The sequence below is a fragment of the Rhineura floridana genome, chromosome 1 (assembly GCF_030035675.1).
Source record: "Rhineura floridana isolate rRhiFlo1 chromosome 1, rRhiFlo1.hap2, whole genome shotgun sequence".
NCBI classification, from domain to species: Eukaryota; Metazoa; Chordata; class Lepidosauria; order Squamata; family Rhineuridae; genus Rhineura; species Rhineura floridana.
Genome location: NC_084480.1, coordinates 36,217,212 through 36,237,470, shown reverse-complemented (window position 1 = coordinate 36,237,470; position 20,259 = coordinate 36,217,212). Strand labels below are relative to the sequence as shown.

Genomic DNA, 20,259 nt, shown 5'->3' with positions numbered 1-20,259 from the left:
TTTTCCAAGGGAATAGAGCTCAGTTCAACTCAAATCAACACGGTTCGAATCAAATTCATTACTAGACTTCGTCAATTAAAAATCCCTGGGTAAGTTACAGACAAACAGTAACTAATAATTAGTGTTTAGTATTAAACGTTCCAGGGAGAGAGTGTAATGCTTACTCATCAGGACGCCATCTTCCTCTCCTCACCATGAAAATGTGGGACCTGGTGCGAGATGTAAGTGTTGTTGAACCGATTGGGAGCAGTGACCATAGTGCTATTAAATTAAACATACATGTAAATGGCCAATTGCCAAGAAAATCCAACACCGTCACTTTTGTCTTCAAGAGAGGAAACTTCACAAAAATGAGGGGATTGGTAAAAAGAAAGCTGAAAAACAAACTCCAGAGGGTCACATCACTCGAAAATGCTTGGAAGTTGTTTAAAAACACTATATTAGAAGCTCAACTGGAGTGCATACCGCAGATCAGAAAAGGTACCGCCAGGGCCAAGAAGATGCCAGCATGGTTAACAAGCAAAGTCAAGGAAGCTCTTAGAGGCAAAAAGTCTTCCTTCAGAAAATGGAAGTCTTGTCCGAATGAAGAAAATAAAAAAGGACACAAACTCTGGCAAAAGAAATGCAAGAAGACAATAAGGGATGCTAAAAAAGAATTTGAGGAGCACATTGCTAGGAGCATAAAAACCAACAACAAAAAATTCTATCAATACATTCAAAGCAGGAGACCATCTAGGGAGGCGATTGGACCCTTGGATGATAAGGGAGTCAAAGGTGTACTAAAGAACGATAAGGAGATTGCAGAGAAGCTAAATGAATTCTTTGCATCTGTCTTCACAGTGGAAGATATAGGGCAGATCCCTGAACCTGAACTAACATTTGCAGGAAGGGATTCTGAGGAACTGAGACAAATAGTGGTAACGAGAGAGGAAGTTCTAGGCTTAATGGACAATATAAAAACTGACAAATCACCAGGCCCGGATGGCATCTACCCGAGAGTTCTCAAAGAACTCAAATGTGAAATTGCTGATCTGCTAACTAAAATATGTAACTTGTCCCTCGGGTCCTCCTCTGTACCTGAGGACTGGAAAGTGGCAAATGTAACGCCAATCTTCAAAAAGGGATCCAGAGGGGATCCCGGAAATTACAGGCCAGTTAGCTTAACTTCTGTCCCTGGAAAACTGGTAGAAAGTATTATTAAAGCTAGATTAACTAAGCACATAGAAGAACAAGCCTTGCTGAAGCAGAGCCAGCATGGCTTCTGCAAGGGAAAGTCCTGTCTCAGTAACCTATTAGAATTCTTTGAGAGTGTCAACAAGCATATAGATAGAGGTGATCCAGTGGACATAGTGTACTTAGACTTTCAAAAAGCGTTTGACAAGGTACCTCACCAAAGACTTCTGAGGAAGTTTAGCAGTCATGGAATAAGAGGAGAGGTCCTCTTGTGGATAAGGAATTGGTTAAGAAGCAGAAAGCAGAGAGTAGGAATAAATGGACAGTTCTCCCAATGGAGGGCTGTAGAAAGTGGAGTCCCTCAAGGATCGGTATTGGGACCTGTACTTTTCAACTTGTTCATTAATGACCTAGAATTAGGAGTGAGCAGTGAAGTGGCCAAGTTTGCTGACGACACTAAATTGTTCAGGGTTGTTAAAACAAAAAAGGATTGCGAAGAGCTCCAAAAAGACCTCTCCAAACTGAGTGAATGGGCGGAAAAATGGCAAATGCAATTCAATATAAACAAGTGTAAAATTATGCATATTGGAGCAAAAAATCTGAATTTCACATATACGCTCATGGGGTCTGAACTGGCGGTGACTGACCAAGAGAGAGACCTCGGGGTTGTAGTGGACAGCATGATGAAAATGTTGACCCAGTGTGCGGCAGCTTTGAAAAAGGCAAATTCCATGCTAGCGATAATTAGGAAAGGTATTGAAAATAAAACGGCCGATATCATAATGCCATTGTATAAATCTATGGTGCGGCCGCATTTGGAATACTGTGTACAGTTCTGGTCGCCTCACCTCAAAAAGGATATTATAGAGTTGGAAAAGGTTCAGAAGAGGGCAACCAGAATGATCAAGGGGATGGAGCGATTCCCTTACGAGGAAAGGTTGCAGCATTTGGGGCTTTTTAGTTTAGAGAAAAGGCGGGTCAGAGGAGACATGATAGAAGTGTATAAAATTATGCATGGCATTGAGAAAGTGGATAGAGAAAAGTTTTTCTCCCTCTCTCATAATACAAGAACTCGGGGACATTCAAAGAAGCTGAATGTTGGAAGATTCAGGACAGACAAAAGGAAGTACTTCTTTACTCAGCGCATAGTTAAACGATGGAATTTGCTCCCACAAGATGCAGTAATGGCCACCAGCTTGGATGGCTTTAAAAGAAGATTAGACAAATTCATGGAGGACAGGGCTATCAATGGCTACTAGCCGTGATGGCTGTGCTGTGCCACCCTAGTCAGAGGCAGCATGCTTCTGAAAACCAGTTGCCGGAAGCCTCAGGAGGGGAGAGTGTCCTTGCACTGATAAGACTGAGGTGCTACTTGTGGGTGACAGGGGAAGGTTGGGTGTTGCTGACCTGAATCTTAATGGGGTAAAATTGCCCCTGAAGGATCAGGTCCGCAGCCTCGGGGTTGTTCTTGATTCCAAGCTGTCCATGGAGGCTCAGATTTTGGCAGTGAGCCGGGCAGCTTGGTATCAACTACACCTCATACGGAGGTTGCAACCCTACCTTCCTATTCATCAGCTCCCACTGGTGGTACATGCCCTGGTCACCTCTCGATTAGACTACTGCAATGCGCTCTACGTGGGGTTACCCTTGAAAACGGTCCGGAAACTACAACTGGTGCAGAATGCGGCAGCACGCCTGCTTACAAACAGCCGCCGCCGTGATCACATCATGCCGGTGTTATTTCATCTACATTGGCTTCCAGTTGTTTTCCGGGCCCAATTCAAGGTGTTGGTCTTAACCTTTAAATCCCTATACGGTCTCGGCCCAGTTTACCTGAAGGAGCACCTCCAGTACCACCAACTAAGCCGCCCGACCAGATCAGCCACACAGGGCCTTCTCTCCGTCCCACCAATGAAAACAGCTAGGTTGGTGGGGACTAGAGAGAGGGCATTCTCAGTGGCGGCCCCCACTCTCTGGAACTCCCTCCCCTTCGATCTTCGCCATGCCCCTTCCCTAGATACATTTCGCCGAGCCTTAAAAACATGGCTCTTTGGACAGGCCTTTGGGGTCCCCGGGGTGGGCTAATTTCTTTATATTGTTTTAAAATTGTCTATTGATGGCCCTGTACTGCCGCTTTTTAAAATGATTATTGTTGACTGCATTGTATTTTATTATGTATTGTATTATTATGTATTGTTGAATTTAATGTTGTACGTCGCCTAGAGTGGTTTCGGCCAGATAGGCGACACAAAAATTAAATTTATTATTATTATTATTATTGCACTCGGGTCCTGCTTGCGGGCTTCCCCCAGGCACCTGGTTGGCCACTGTGAGAACAGGACGCTGGACTAGATGGGCCACTGGCCTGATCCAGCAGGCTCTTCTTATGTTCTTATGTTCTTATGGCCAGTTAAATCAGGCCTGGCATCAGCATGCACTCCTCTCAGGTAGATGCTATCAGGTCTCATTATAGATGCCTGCCCTAATCCTGCCCCTTTAATCCCCCTCCCTGTGTGACACCATTTTAATTTTCCACTCAAGGGAAGGGTATCCACTGTGGTGCCCTCCAAATGTTCTTGGACTCCAACTCCCACCAGCCCCAGCTAGCATGGCCAGTAATCAGGAATGATGGGTGTTGTAGTCCAGCAACATACAGAGAACATCTTGTTGGCAACCCCTGACCTAAGGCTGGTTCACATTTGATGGATGCCTCATTAAAAAGTGGAGTGCCTGTGTGAATGAGACATCCTCACAGATCACATATACACATATTCAGTGAGAGAACTTTTATATCACTTCACATTACCTCAAAGTTTCCAGTGTATCAGTTAGTTCACACCCTCAGTTGTGAAGTGATATCCATGCATGTGATATACATTGCCCTAAAATGTTTAAGCAAGAAACACTTGTCTCAAATGAGCAGGAATGACAGCAGCTTTCTGTTGAAGCCAACCTGGTTCACAGAAACTGAGCCCCGGTACCTATTTTCTATGTGCAGACCCTTCACCGTGATGAGATATCACATGTTTTTGCTAACCAGCTTTGGAATGGTTTTGATTTGGGGGTAAGACCTTTGCAAGTGGAGATTGACAAGCAGGGTTGACAGAAGTGGTGCAGCAAATTGAAACCCCTACAAACACAAGGCACTATGCATAGAACCCGCCTGGTCAAATTATTTTGACACCTGGGGTGAGAAATCCCACAAGTGCCTCTGTTTAATTCATGACTGTTGTAAAAATACAAGAGTCATTAATTAAATAACTGATCGATTTGCTGCCATTTCATAAAACCAAAATCTGCTGTCTGAAGCAGCTGCCTCACTCTGACTAATGGTAGGACTGGCCCTGTGGTGCATCAAGAAATAGCTTTCCCCCCCATGTGAATTAACATGTAACACCTCTGACACAAGTGTAGACTGAATTATATCTTGCTTAAAAAAAAATTACTTTTCAAAAAAAACCTGGCAATGTTATGTCAAATAGATAAATTAGGGAAAAGAAAAAAAGAAATACCCAAAATTATTTCTTCTTTTTCTGAATTCTGTTGTATTTTACCAAATCTGGGTCAACACTCAACTGCAGCTTGGTAGTGGTGCGTAATCTTGTAAACACCATACTCTCAGGGTGCTATTCCCATACTCACATAATAGCTTGCAACAGATTATTTTGGCACAAAAGCAAAACTGCATGTACACAATATCAGTCTGAGTATTGTGCCCTGGGATGGCTAGACCTTCTGTCAGACATCAGCAGCAGAAGAGCAAACGTGTCCACAAAACACTGTGAATGGGTGCAAAAGTCATGTGAAGTTACAACAGATGAGAAAGTGTGAACAGGAAGCAAGACCTACCCTGCCAGTCAAAGCAGTAACATGTGTGCAGTGTGCAGTGACCTGATGAAATTGCATGTATTGCTCCAGCTCCCTCATCACATGCTTCTGCTGTGTTGTTTTAAAAATCTTTTCAGTGTATACGTAATTGCCGTGGTGCAATTTGTTGGTATTTTGTTGTATTTTGAATTTTAACTTGTGTGTGCTGCTTTGGATTCCTTTGTGCACCTCCTACAAAAGAACACTCTCCCAGCACCTTTTCTAAACACTGGGTTCATCCATGCTGTTGCTTAAAATCCACATTTTCCTAATTTGAATTGTCCCCCCAAGAGTGCATATCCGGATCGCACTGTTCAAAATGTGAAGCTTCCCTGTCCATACTTGGTAGTCATGTCATTTTCTGTTCAATTCAGTCTTTTCCTGTTTGTCCAGCTTTTGCCCGCCTCAACACCCAACCCTGGAAGTCCCATCGGCCCCAGTCAGCATAGCCAATGGTCAAAGTCACTTCCAGACAGAAGCATAGTGGCAAATTCAGAAGGGAAGGGTCCCTTCATGTTAGTCACAGCCATGCTCCTTCTAAGATTATGCAACCTTCTAAGATTATAGTATAATATGGCCAGATTTGAATACTGCTTTCTGCTTCTCTACCTTTGTTAATGCCTTTTGCCACAACATATGTCCCTAAGAGCTAATCAGCATGAAAGGGGAGTGTGTTAGCTATTGAGAGAAGACTTCTCAGTGGCTGACTCACCTCCTTTCACTCCGATTGCCTCCAATCGGCAGCAAAAGACAAGGAAGCACATTAGAAGACTCTTCTCAGTGGCCAACACTCTCCCCTTTCATGCTGATTGGCTCATAAGATGCTGGAGACATAGAGACGCTGCTGGGATCTGGGTCCCAAAACAGTAAAGGGTCTAAGACTCCCTGAGACCCTGGACAACTACACCCTGCTTCCAGACAATCTGATTATTGAACATTCATCCTGATTTGTTTGCAGAAAGTTTGCAGGAAGGTTAAGTGACATGGACTATACATTGAACGCTTACTCAGATTTGTTTGGAGGAAGGCTAGACACTGCGGCAAGGCAATACTATCCCACACTTTTCACTGCATCTTCCCACCACTTTCCTTCCTAAGATTTTTATGGGGGAAAACATATTGGTTGTTGCACAAGAGGAGCAAATCACCTTAAATTGCACAACCTGAATATGACAGTATGTGATTGAACATCACCCAAAAATAATGAAAGTCTGCAAACCCCCAGAAGTGGTGCAGTCCAGCAACATCAGAGGGGGTCACTTTCCCCATCCCAACTTACACAAAAGGACTGAAGCCACAGAGCTGTCTGGTTACTTCAAATCAGTATGTGAGTGTCCAGAGCTTGGACAAATAACGAGTTACTTGTAATTTATTACTGTAAAAAGACATTCCTTGTCTGACGTGCTCTTTGAGCATCTTGTTCTTTTCAGACATAACAGAAATGTATTATAAAAGCAGCAGTTAAAGTTTAAAATTTGATTTCAAGTGTTGGGGTATCATCATTGCTTGGGGGGGCATGTGAGATTCTGTTATGCCATTCTGTTAATCTTATGGATAAAAAAAATATTCTTCTACCCCTTGTGTGTGTGTGTGTTTATTTTTAATATTGTTTTAGGCTACTTAGATGTGCAGCAGCCAAGGTCAGCACCTTGTAGGCGTTTTTTCAAAGTAACTGAAAAGTAATTGTAGTGATTACTTTTGAGAAAAAGTAAAGTAATCAGTTACTTTCAGAGCAGTTGTAATTGTAACGGTAATTACTACTTTTTTTGGCCAAGTAATTGTAACTGTAATTTATTACTTTTTAAAAGTAATCTTCCAAGCTCTGTAAAATACTTCCCCTATTCTGTGCTACTTTGTGCACCATAACAGTACCATTTGCTTTACCTTGCTCTACTGTTCACATGTTATTGTATTTTATTTCTTTGTACTGTATGAAAGCCTGGAAGTTTGTGCCCAAAGGCAGTTACATAAAAATTTCCTGCAGAAATATACAGCCTCCTGGCAAGTTCACAACCCAGAGGCAATTGAATGGTTTGTAGGAACTACCCACCGGTTTCTCTGTGCAGCAGCAGGCGAGACCGGGGGGACGGGGAGGTGGAGTTGCAGTAGTCTATCGTGATGCCATCTCCCTGACCAGGTGCCCTCTCCCACAGTCTTCGGGGTTCAAATGTGTATATTTGAAGTTGGGTGGCCAGGACAGAATAGGGATTCTGTTGGTGTACCGCCCACCCCGCTGCTCAACAGTCTCCCTTCCTGAGCTAGCTGGGGTAGTCTCGGGGTTGGTGTTGGAATCCCCTCGGCTTATGGTATTGGGTGACTTCAACATCCATGCCGAGACTGCTCTGTCAGGAGTGGCTCAGGATTTCATGGCCGCCATGGCAACCATGAGTCTGTCCAAGTATTATCTGCCCCACTCATGTCGCTGGTCACACTTTGGACCTTGTTTTCTGTGTTGGATGGGATGATGGTGATCTTGGTGTGGAGGAACTTTCTATAGTTCCGTTGTCATGGACAGATCACTACCTGGTTGGGTTTAGACTCACTGGGACTCAGAACCTCTGCAGGGGTGGGGGACCGATTAGGATGGTCCACCCCAGGAGGCTGATGGATCCGGATGGTTTCCTGATGGCTCTTGGGGATTTTCCTGTCACCGCGGCGGGTGATTCTGTCGAAGCCCTGGTTGACCTCTGGAATGGGGAAATGACCAGGGCGGTGGACACGATTGCTCCTGAGCGTCCCCTCTTACGGAGTGGAGCCAAACCAGGGACGAACTCAGAAGGTGGTGCTGGGGGACTCCTGTTCGACTCCTTGGCCGTTGACCTATGGGGTCCCTCAGGGTTCAGTTTTGTCCCCCATGTTATTTAACATCTATATGAAATCGCTGGGAGAGGTTGTCTGGGGGTTTGGGGTTCGGTGCCATCAGTATGCGGATGACAATCAACTCTATTTCTCCTTTCCACCTAAAGCCAAGGAAGCTGTCCTGGTCCTGAACCAGTGCCTGGCATCAGTGATGGACTGGATGAGGGCAAACAAATTGAAACTAAATCCAGACAAGACAGAGGTGCTCCTGGTCAGTCGAAGGGCAGATTAGGGAATAGGGATTCAGCCTGTGCTGGATGGGGTCACACTCCCCCTGAAGACACAGGTTCGCAGTTTGGGTGTGCTCCTGGACTCTGCTCTGAACTTGCAAGCCCAGGTCTTGGCCGTGGCCAGGAGTGCCTTTGCCCATTTAAGACTAGTGCGCCAGCTGCGCCCGTTCCTGGAAATGCCTGATTTGACTATGGTGATGCATGCCTTAGTTACATCCCGTTTAGACTACTGTAACACGCTCTACGTGAGGCTGCCTTTGAAGACTGTTCGGAAACTTAAACTGGTACAAAGAGCTGCAGCCAGAGTATTAACAGGGGCTGGTTACAGGGACCATACAACTCCCTTGTTACAACAGCTCCACTGGCTGCCAGTTTGTTTCCGGTCACAATTCAAAGTGCTGGTTTTGACCTATAAAGCCCTGTACAGCCCAGGTCCAGGCTATCTGTCAGACCGTATCTCCCTATATGAGCCTGCCCGGGCCCTGAGATCTTCAGGAGAGGCCCTTCTCTCAGTCCCAACACCCTCGCAAGTGCGATTGGTGGGGACGCGAGATAGGGCCTTCTCGGTGGCTGCTCCTAGGTTCTGGAACTCCCTTCCTAGGGAGGCACGAATGGCCCCCTCCTTGCCGTCCTTCCGTCAGCAAGTAAAGACTTTTTTATTCCGACAGGCTTTTGGGATAGGAGGTGTTTAGGATTGGGCTTTACAAGCTTGTTTTATTGTTTTATATTATTATCTGTATTATTTTAAATTGTTTTTAGATTTTTAAGTGCCTTTTATGGTTTTAAGGTTGTGCATAGTTTAATTGTATTTTAATTGTATGTTTTTCTATGTTTTTAACTACATGTAGTTTTATTTGTCAGCCGCCCTGAGTTTCAGTTTGGAAAAAGGGCGGGGTAAAAATAAAGTTTCAATTCAATTCAATTCAATTCTATGTAGGACTTTAACATACATCTGTAGCAATATATGCTATTGTAGCAGCCCCCTTTTTTTTTTAGTCACCACAGTTGTGCAAATTATTTTATTTAACAGGTTTATGTATCACCGTTTTAATTGTCAAAAGAGTTTATTTATTAATTATTAATTTATTACATTTATATCCCTCCTTTCCTCCAAGGAGCTCAAGGTGGCATACATGATTCTCCTCCCTCTCCATTTTATCCTCACAACAACCCTATGAGAGAAACTGTGACTGGCCCAAGGTCACCCAGCAAGCTTCATAGCTGAGTGGGGATTTGAACCCTGGTCTCCCAGGTCCTAGTCAAACACTTTAATTACTACAGTGTACTGGGGCTGTGGGCACACTAGTCCTTTCAAAAGCAGCCAGAATGTTTTTTCTAGCTGTGCTTTGAAGCAACACTGCCCTCTACTGGCCACACCTCCCTTCCTCACTGCTGACTTCAGACCTTTCAGGACCACCCACAGCAAAGCAGTGGGCCAATCACTGTCTCTGAGTCTGCAGCAAAGAGTTTCCTTCCATTGGCCACACCTGGAAGTCGAAGGGGTCAATCTACCAATCAGTTGCAAAACCTCCCTGAAGCTGATATTTTTTTTAAAAAAAACAACTCACTGGAGGTGATCCTACAAGGTTTTAAGAGTAAAAAGAGGTGGAGTTTGACTACCGCTGTGTGCCCATTTTGAGACAAGAGAGGTAGAGATGCACAGAGGTAGAGACAACAGTAAGTATGTCTTTACCCTGGTTCTACACTAAAATAGTAAGTTCACAGAACTATAAGCCCGTTAATAGTAAAACCTGTAGAAACAAATCTCAATTTAATTAGACAAGTTATGAGACAATAAAACATTTTCCACAGTGCCTAAAGGAGAGCTATGTAAATATCAAGCAAGCTGGTCTTAGGAGAACATTCCAAAGTCGAAGCACCACAACTCATGCAGTGCAATCCCAGGCACATTCTCCAGTAGCCTCCTAACACCAAAGGTGAGGACACTTAAAGAAGATTATTTTCTCAGTTGGAGTGGCCTCGTACTAATGCAACACTTTGTACAATCTGGGGCTTCACACAATCTCTGCAGAGTTGCAGTGCCACTAACAGCCCTAAGCTATTGTAGGAAGCTTCATAATGTCTGAACAATAACAATTAATTTTGAGTCTCCCCACCCCCTGCTTCTGTTTTCCACATTTTCTCTCATCTATCCAACCATTTTTTTAAAAAAGAGTCAGGATTCTTAGATTCCTGTATTACACTGCAGGCTACTGTGAAAAACCTTATGAACTGTAAGCATGGATTATATTTTCTAACACCAGAGAAAGAAGTGTATATACACATGCGCGCGCACAAACACACACACATTTCCCACGCTTCTACCAGCCTTTCTTGAGCAGTACACTGGAAAAATATCCAGTATGAATACCGCCTTAGATAATCCCTCTTTATTCATGAAAAGTAAATAATTCCTTGCCAAACTCAGCAAAAGAAACTTAAATTGAATCAATATTAATCTCCATTTCCCAAAGATATACTTACCAAATATCAACTCATAAAAATAAGGCATCATTGGGAAAGTCTATTCAGAAATCAGAGTAATCAAGGTGACACAGGAGTTTGCCAGTTTAATGACATGTATACGCACAACTATGCAATGACTCATCTCCGGCATGAGAATTACCAGTTATTTAATGAATTAACATAGCATAGGCTACTGAGGTGTATTAAGAAATAAAGTCAATCAAACTGAACAGCACATTCATTATTTGAACACCAAGCCAGAAAAAAAACACAGAATTTCAAAGTGTGTTTTTTTACCTTCCACAAAAGGTGCACAGTTCGGTTTCCAGTAGGCTGATGCAATTCAATCACTCTCCACAAGTCTACTTTCAAAGGAGCTATTAAAATTAATAAAAATAGAGTTAAAATATAAAAATAAAAGGAATGAGCAGTCTATTCCTATAGCCCCACTAACCCCCATTGTGCTGCTGCAGGCTAGTTAGTACACTACACTCATCCAACAGCAAGCAGATACTCAAACACCATAAGAATACCACACACAACAATCAATCCTTTGTTGTCCTTCACAATCGGACAGCTTCTTTACCAACTGTAGGCTGTACATGAACTGTGTACAAAAAGCAAAGAATCAATCACTATGCTGGAACGGACTGTTGGTCTCACCTGAAAGGTGGTTTTCCTAGGTATCATGCCATCATGTGGGTTATAGTGCCATCTAGCGTCCAAAGGCAAGAATGTACTGAAGTCAAGACCTGGTCTGTTCCAGGTACATGCCCACGGAGGAGGGGAGCGGTACAGCCCTGAGTGCATTAATGGAACATTATGATAGGTTGACAATGCTAAATCCATTCACTTTCCCCTAGACCATATTTTATAGAGGGTTTTTGATGTTGTGGCCTCTTTTAGGAGGTAGGTTGCTTCCACCATCTTCTCTATGTATTGTGTTCTGTTGTTTTTAACTTTTTATTTGTGTTAGTTTTATATTGGTTTTTAATTTTTTAATTATATGTCACTTTAGGTTAATTTTTATAAAGAAAAATGACTAATAAATTTAAATAATAATAAAAATGAATACACCAAAGTTAGCCATGTCCATGAACTCCCATGAGTCTTCTCTGAGTAGTACTAGTGCTGTATACTACCCTTATATTTCTCAATTTAATACCTCTCCTGTTGAACACAAGTAAGCATTCATTGTGGATACCCTATAGATGAGATGTGCATGCAACTGTAACTCCTGTTCTGAAACTTCACTAAATATTTGTGAACTATTAAGATGTCTTCGCTTCATCTTTTTTTTTTTTTTGTGAGATCACTGTGGCAGTTCTTTGAGGTTTTCCAACTGCATGCGCATATAAACAGACACATACACATACCTTGATCCTTTCTAAACCTCAGGAAGAGGGTAACCCAGATAGCCAGATAACAGAGTGGAACACCTGTAGTATAGCCAGATGGCAGGTTCCCATGCTTTTAGTCCTATGCTAGAGCAGTAAACCACAAGTATGGTGCAGCAATTGCAAGTACTCTTGGATGAAACAGATTATCTTGACCCATCCCAGTCTGGGTTCAGCTCTGGTTATGGGACTGAATCAGCCTTGGTTGCCATGATAGATTACCTTTATCGGGAGAAGGACAGGGGGAGTGCAACCCTGTTATTCTTACTTGATCTCTCAGCAGCTTTTGATACCATTGACCATGGTATCCTTCTGGGCCAACTTGCTGAGATGGGTATTGGAGGCACTGTTTTACAGTGGTTCCGATCCTATCTCCAGGGTCGTTTTCAAAGAATAGCATTGGGTGATTGTCCTTTGCCCCCCTGGCAGCTGTGCTGTGGGGTGCCGCAGGGTACCATCTTGTCCCCCATGCTGTTTAACATCTATATGAAGCCCTTGGGACCGGTCATCAGGAGATTTGGGGTAAGGTGTCAGCAGTAAGCTGACGATACCCAGCTCTATTTCTCTGTAATATCTGAATTGGAAGAGGCCATGCAAGTCCTGGACCGCTGCCTGGACTCGGTGTTAGGCTGGATGAGGGCCAATAAACTGAGTCTGCATCTTAGCAAGACGGAGTCACTGTGGGTTGGTGGTTCCTGAGTTTGGATAATTGGTCAGTTGCCTGCTTTGGATGGGGTCGGACTCCCTCTGAAAGAGCAGGTTTGTAGTCTGGGGTGCTCCTGGATCCATCTTTGTCACTACAGGCCCAGGTCACTTCCGTGGCTAGGAGTGCCTTTTACCAGCTTTGGCTGGTAAGATAGCTGTGGCCGTTTCTGGACCAGGATAGCCTGACCACTGTTGTCCATGCACTGGTAACCTCCAGGCTGGATTACTGTAATGTGCTCTATGTGGGGCTGCCCTTGAGGTTGGTCCAGAAGGTGCAGCTGGTGCAGAATGCAGTGGCAAGGCTACTCACTGGGGCAGGGTATCATATACAAAGCCCTATACAGTTTAGGACTAGGATTCCTGAAAGACCGTCTTATCCCTTATATACCCAGCTGATCACTGCATTCTGCAGGTGAGGGCCTCCTCAGATACCATGTTATCAGGAGATTCGTTCTGCACAATATAGGAAATGGACCTTTAGTGTGGCAGCACCTACACTGTGGAATTGCCTCCCTTTAAATATTAGGCAGGTGCCATCTCTGCTATCTTTTCGGCGCCTTTTGAAGACTTTCCTCTTTCAAGAAGCCTTTTAAGCTAAGATCTATCCCAGTCTTCATCTGTGTTAGAATTGTTTAATATGTTTTTTAATAATGTTTTTAACCCTTTTTTAAGGTTGTTTTTTTTAATGCGGCGGTGAGACTGTTCACTGGAGCAGGGTATCACCAGCATGTCTCCCCACTGCTGAAAGAATTGCACTGGCTACGTATTAGCTACCAAGCTAAGTTCAAGGTTCTAGTTTTGGCGTACAAAGCCCTGTACAGCTCAGGACCAGGATACCTGAAAGACCGTCTTACCCCTTATATACCCAGTCGATCACTGAGCTCTGCAGGTGAGGGCCTCCTGCAGATACCATCTTATCAGGAGGTCCGTTCTGCACAACATAGGAAATGGACCTTTAGTGTGGCAGCACCTACCCTGTGGAATTCTCTCCCCTTAAATATTAGGCAGGCACCACCTCTGTTATCTTTTCGATGCCTTTTAAAGACTTCCCTCTTTCAAGAAGCCTTTTAAGTTAAGACCTATCCCAGTCTGCGTCTCTGTTGGAATTGCTTTTAAATGTTTTTTTAAAAAACCTTTTTTTAAAACAATATGTTTTTTAACCCTTTTTTAAGATGTCTTGAAAACTTTTAAAAATGTTTTTAAAGTTGTTTTGTTTTAATGTATTTTAAGGTCTGTTTTTATGATTTTTAAAGTGTTTTTAATGCTTTTGTTTGCCGCCCTGGGCTCCTGCTGGGAGGAAGGGTGGGATATAAATCAAATAATAAAATTTTAAAAATAAGTATAGGTAGGTAGGACAGAGAGGCTATTGGGGGGGGACTGTTTTTCACAAGTTCAACGTAATTCCTGCCGTGCAAAGTACCTGGCCTGGACAAGGTCTACCATCACCACTGCTTGCAAGAATTCTTAGCACAGCAACAAAAGGTCAGTCATGCAGGAAATTTTCAAGTAAAAACAATTAAACATATGAACAAATTCAGTACATTATCACTACTCAGAGACTCTTCAAATACAGGCAAAAGTACAAGTGTGTTATATAAATCATTAAAACCAACAAAAAAAGCTTCGACATCAAATTTCTAAGTCTGAATTTTCTCATTCTTGAAAACCTGTGCATGAATTTTGACTTTTAAGTCTTCAAAGCTATAAGAACAAGTACTAATTTGAAAAGGAAAAAATGAATCTGGTTTTAAAGAACAGGCGAAGAAAAAGCATGCGCACAGTGGAAGTATTTTAGGCAGGTCGTTTTTCCATTTACAGCTGTGTGCCTGTTCAGCTGATGATCAGCAAAGGCCTTCTGGCTTCCAACCCAGGCTATTGATATTTAGGACTGCAGCTTTGAACCACAACAGTTTAGGCTAATTGGTTATTTTCAGAAACTCACATATAATATTCTGATGTACAGTCAGTATGTAACTGAGGGCATGTTAATGTAAAACACCAGTGTACAACAAGGATACCAAAACTCTAGTTTTTAAACTCTAGAGTTTAAACAGCTTTAAGAACAACAGAGAAGCCCATCCCCAGCACCAGCTTGATTTCATTTTGCTCTCCTTTGCTCGTACTTCTGTTGTTGTTGCTTTCTGCGCTATGCCCACCACTTCTCCCTGCTTCAAAGTAGCAGCTTGCCTTTTCTGCCTCTGGTCACTTTTTTTAATGGGGTGGTGATGGGTTTGTTTGTTTGTTTTTGTCTTCCAAGGTATTTTCATTACTTTCCAGCCACCGTTTTTCTGCCAAGGCCCAGTTTAGGAACAGCTTACTCAGTTGATCATAAGTATCACAGACATAGTGACAGAATTCTCACATCTTGATAAGCACAGTTAAAGGTTTACTATGAACACAGAGACAGAATCACTGAACAGTAGAGTTGGAAGGGGCCTAGAAGCCCATAAAATCCAGCCCCCTGCTCCATGCAGGAATCCAAATTAAAGCATACCCAACAGGTGGCTGTCCAGCTGTCTCTTGAATGCCTCCAGTGTTAGGGAGCCCACCACCTCCCTAGGAAACGGGTTCCATTGTCGTGCCACTCTGTTATGTTCATGGAATATGGAATAGGAATATTCAGTCGAAATCTGACTTCCTGTAACTTGAGCCCATTATTCCATGTCCTGCACTCTGGGATGATCAAGAAGAGATCCTGGCCCTCTTCTGTGTGACAACCTTTCAAGTACTTGAATAGTGATATCGTATCTCCCCTCAGTCGTTTCTTCTTAAGGCTAAATATGCCCAATTCTTTCAGTCTCTCCTCATGAAGCTTTGTTTCCAGTCCCCTGATCATCCTTACTGCCCTCCTCTGAACCAGTTCCAGTTTGTCTGCATCCTTCTTAAAATGTGGTGTGGTGATAAGCATTCCCTGCATCTCATCATCCAAGTCATTAATAAAAATGTTGAAGAGCACTGGGCCCAAGACCAAGCCCTGTGCTACCCCACTTGTTACCTCCTCCCACTTTGAGAAGGAACCATTGATAAGCACTCTTTTGAGTACAATTCTGTAGCCAACTGTAGATCTCACCTGTTGTTGTTCCCACATTTAGCTAGCTTGCTGATCAGAATATCAAATATCAAGAGTTTTGCTGAAATCAAGATATATTATGTCCATAGCATTCCCACAGCCTATCAGGGAGATTACCAGACCAACCAATGAGGTAAGAGTAGTCTGGCAGGATTTGTTCTTGACAAATCCATGTTGGCTTTTAGTAGTCACTGCATTGTTTTCAAGGTGCTTACAGACGACTGCTTTATAATCTGCTCCAGAATTTTCCAAGGGATTGATGTCAGGCTGACTGGTCTGTAGTTCCCTGGTTCCTCCTTTTTGAAGATAGGGACAGCATTAGCCCTCCTCCAGTCATCTGGCACTTCACTCATCCCTCACGATTTCACAAAGATAATAGACAGTGGTTCTCAGAGTTCTTCAGCCAGTTCCTTCAATACTCTAGAATGCAGTTCATTGGGCCCTGCAGATTTGAACTCGTTCAAAGTGATTAGATAGTCCTTGACCATTTGTCTATCAATCTCAAGCTGCTATCCTGCCCCTTCATGTTTCCCAGGAGGGTCATAGACCCACTTTTGGGAGAAGACTGAGCCAAAGTAGGAATTGAGCACTTCTGCCTTTTCTTTGTCATCTGTTATCATTTTGCCATCCTCATTGAGTAGCTGTACCACCATTTCTTTTCTAGTTTTTTACTATGGATGTACCTTTTTTTGTTGCTTTTAGTACTTCTCGGTAATCTCAGCTCATTCTCAGCTTTAGCCTTCCTTATGATGTGGATTCTGGATGCCATTATATTTGAGCAGCCCAGCATGTATATAGTGGGCAAGGTAACCAGGGTTGGTGACGTTTAGAGGAACTGAGCATGTCCAAAGGCTTAGTTTTGGCGAGTGCCTGTAAGACAGCGTAATCCTGTGAAGACAAAGTGCGCTGTCAATAGATGATTGGCTAGAGCTGTTGCTAAGTCTATGACATGTGTAATGCTATATAAGATTGTGTCTGACGACAGTTAGGGTGTGTACTCTGCTCCAGCAAACCACTTTGCTGAATAAATAACCTTAAACCAGGCTTTGGCTTCATTATTGAGTCTCCTCCAAAAAGAACCATGTCGTGAATTCCATGACACGCCATCCTGGCAATTCCATGCTACCTGTCTGTACTCTTCCTCTGAGGCCTGCATGTGTTCTTTTTTGTTTTCAGATCATCTCAAAGTTTTTTGTGAAGCCGCATTGGCTTCTTCAGCTGTCTTCTTCCTTTTTTCCTTGTTAGAATTGTTTGCCACTGTGCCTTTAGAAATTCTTTTTTTAGAAACTCCCATCTATCTTGGACTCCTTTTCTCATTAGGGTCACTTGTCATGGAACCTTACTTATCATTGTTCTGAGTTTATTAAAACCGGCTTTCTTGACATCCAGGGTACGCGTATGGCTGTTTTCAGCTTTTGTTTCCTATCAAGAAATCAAGTGTAATGTGGTCACTTTCCCCCAGAGTTCCCATATCTGCCACTTCATCCACTAAGTCATTTTTATTGGTTAGAATCAGAGCTTGGAAAAGTTACTTTTTTCAACTACAACTCTCATCAGCCCAATCCAATGGCCATGGCTGGCTGGGGCTGATGGGAGTTGTAGTTCAAAAAAGTAACTTTTCCAAGCTCTGGTTAGAATTAAGTCAAGGATAGCTGATCCTCTAGTTGCTTCTGCCACTTTCTATAGGAAAAGGTCATCACCAACACTGCTGGAAGGAAGGCGGGGTATAAATCAAATAATAAATAAAACAAACAAACACGAGTAAGGAATTTCTTGGAGAGCTGCGTTTGGCGGAATTTCTCTCCCAACAGATATTGGGGTAACTGAAGTCCCCCATTACTACTACATCAAGCCAACAGCTATGTCAAACTGTATCAATGTTTTTGCTTGCCTTGCTCTTCTGTTGTTCCCATTACTTTGCTACTCCATTCACTCCAGAACCTCGATTCATTAAGAGTGCACCGAATGACAACACTGTAATTTGTAAAATCCGATAGGTCAGTGAGATTAAATGTTTCATGTTGTTTTTTCATGATAACATTGGCATCTTTCTGAAAAAAGGACAGAACAACATTGTTTCGTGTCAAAGAACACAGCAAAGATGATAGATAGGAAGATGTAAAAACAATTAGCTCTCTTGCTATTTGTCGCAGGTAGCATCCATATTCTTTCCTTCTCCCCAGTGCAGCTCAGATGCCAAAAAAATAGCATGAATTCTTGGCCCCTTCACTAAAATAACTACTTACCAAAAGATGGTAGAAATGTCTAAATAAGATAAGGACAGCATTTGCATTCTTCTCCAACAAATGAGTAGCTGTTACCAGGAGGACCAGACTGAGAAGACGAAGGCAACATGGGCAAAATCAGTAACTGCTGGTGGTCCTTGAGAGTGGTCAGGGAGCCATATGGGTGTGCAGAGTAAGGCAAATAATGTCATACTTTGAAAAGATGAGGAGTGTGCAATATTAGGAAAACTGAACCTTTCTGGAAAAAGGAGAGCGTAAGGTGCCTTCATAAAAATATTTCTACTTTACCAAAACATTCCACATAGAATATGGGCAGGTCCACACTGTACATTTAAAGCACATCTAACATGCATTTAAAGTACTTTACTTCCCCCGAAGAATCCTGGGAACTGTTGTTTGTTAAAGATGCTGAGAATTTATAGTGCTGTAAGGGGAAAAACACAGTTGCCAGGATTCTTTGGGGGAAGTCATGTGCTTTAAATGTGTGTTGGATGTGAATGTATGGTGTGATTCTGCCCCTGTTGTTGTTATTATGTGCCTTTAAGTCGATTACAACTTATGGTGACCCTATGAATCAACGACCTCCAATAGCATCTGTCATGAACCACCCTGTTCAAATCTTGTAAGTTCAGGTCTGTGGCTTCCTTTATGGAATCTATCCATCTCATTTGGCCTTCCTCTTCTTCTACTCCCTTCTCTTTTCCCCAGCATTGTCTTTTCTAGTGAATCATGTCTTCTCATTATGTGTCCAAAGTACGACAACCTCAGTTTCATAATTATCACAATATTTGTTAATGGTTTTATCCATTGCCAGTAAGTTATATGAACTGGAAAAATTGCTACTCACTTAGGATTCAACTTACTGTGTCATCTTCCATCGTGGCTTTGTATCGAATTTGGCACTTTACAGGAAATAGCTCACTTTGAGGTGTGTTCCGAGGTTTTTCCCAAACAACTCTTAGCATTTGTTTCATCCCTGGAAGTGGTTTTATTTCACTTATCCGAGGAGAATCGGGCTTCACTGGAATTGAAGAAGAAAGGTCTTGAGCTTTCAAACAGTAAGAAACAATTTTACCATCAATCTACTGGCACCTGCACGAGAGACTCTATCGGGATAGGGAGTGGAATAGGCTGCACAGGACTCCAAGCATGAGATCTTAGGGCACACAAAAGCTGCCCCCATTCGCCTACTACATAAGTCAACTTGTGCCAACCAAACGGTATAGTACGCAATTAGGAAAAGCTTACACCCAATTTTGCCCAGTGTGCCTCACAAGAATACCCTTCTATTCACTGTAGCATAAGACTCTGGTCACATTTCAACACCTATAACAGAATTTGTATTTCACTTTTAAGGACAATGAAAAATATACTTTAAATTATGTTGTCAGGGGTAGGCAGACCAAATTGCTGTGATGCTACACTTCCAGTCCAATTGACATTAAACACAGCAGGGTTGGAGGTTGAATCAGGTGGCAATGGACAGGACTGGCAGTATGAGGGACTGGACCTTCTCAGAGGTGGCACTGTTGTTATGGAACTTCCTTCCCTTAGATATGCAAGCAGCTTCACTCCTTGGTATCATTTAAGTAGGCCCTATTTTCCATGAACATTTTTATTCAAAATTGCTTTTAGAGAAGCGGTTCAATAGGTTGGCTGTAACATATAGAAATTAATACCATGATACAGAAGGGTTTGGGAAGTTTTTACCTTTGCTATTATATTTATGTTTGTAGTTTTAAATGTTCTAACCTGCCATGGGAAGATATTGAACAGTAGCTAATAAATTTAATAAAAATATTGTCTACTTGTAACTGGCAGCAGCTCTCTAGGGTCTCAGGCAGAGATCCCCCACATCACCTGCTACCTGATCCTTCTAAGGGAGTTTCAAAAGACTGAACCTGGGATCTGCATGCCAAATATGTCCCTTCCAAGACAAAACTATTTGAACTTTAACAAGCAAATGCTCTGACCATGTAAAAAGTGCCAGCACAAAACCTCAATAACCAAATCCAGGGTACATATTGTTATGGGTGCTGGGCCCCTAATTCTAACAGACATACAGGTATTGTGATTATCATGAATTCTGAGACTGTCTGTCATAGAGATCTCAGCATCAATGTTGAAGTCTCCCACTGATTCAAGTTGGGGGGAGGGGCTCAACACCTAGATTACATAGCTGAAACCTTACCATTTTTTAAAGTTTCCTTCTACTTCCAACCTCCCTCCACATATCCAACCCTCAA

At 42.7% G+C, this 20,259-nt stretch overlaps 1 protein-coding gene across 7 annotated transcripts in view; it reads right to left on the bottom strand.

Moving 5' to 3' along the window:
• Positions 1 to 20,259, bottom strand: part of IL31RA (interleukin 31 receptor A) — a 69,356-nt gene that overhangs the window by 28,483 nt on the left and 20,614 nt on the right. For all 7 annotated transcript variants that reach the window (XM_061618032.1, XM_061618014.1, XM_061618042.1 and 4 more), the window contains 3 exons: positions 18,877 to 19,034; positions 17,659 to 17,818; positions 10,893 to 10,972 (listed from right to left, as the gene is read on the bottom strand). In XM_061618032.1, the coding sequence (XP_061474016.1) occupies positions 10,893 to 10,972; positions 17,659 to 17,818; positions 18,877 to 19,034 (398 nt within the window). The remainder of the gene's footprint in view (positions 1 to 10,892; positions 10,973 to 17,658; positions 17,819 to 18,876; positions 19,035 to 20,259) is intronic.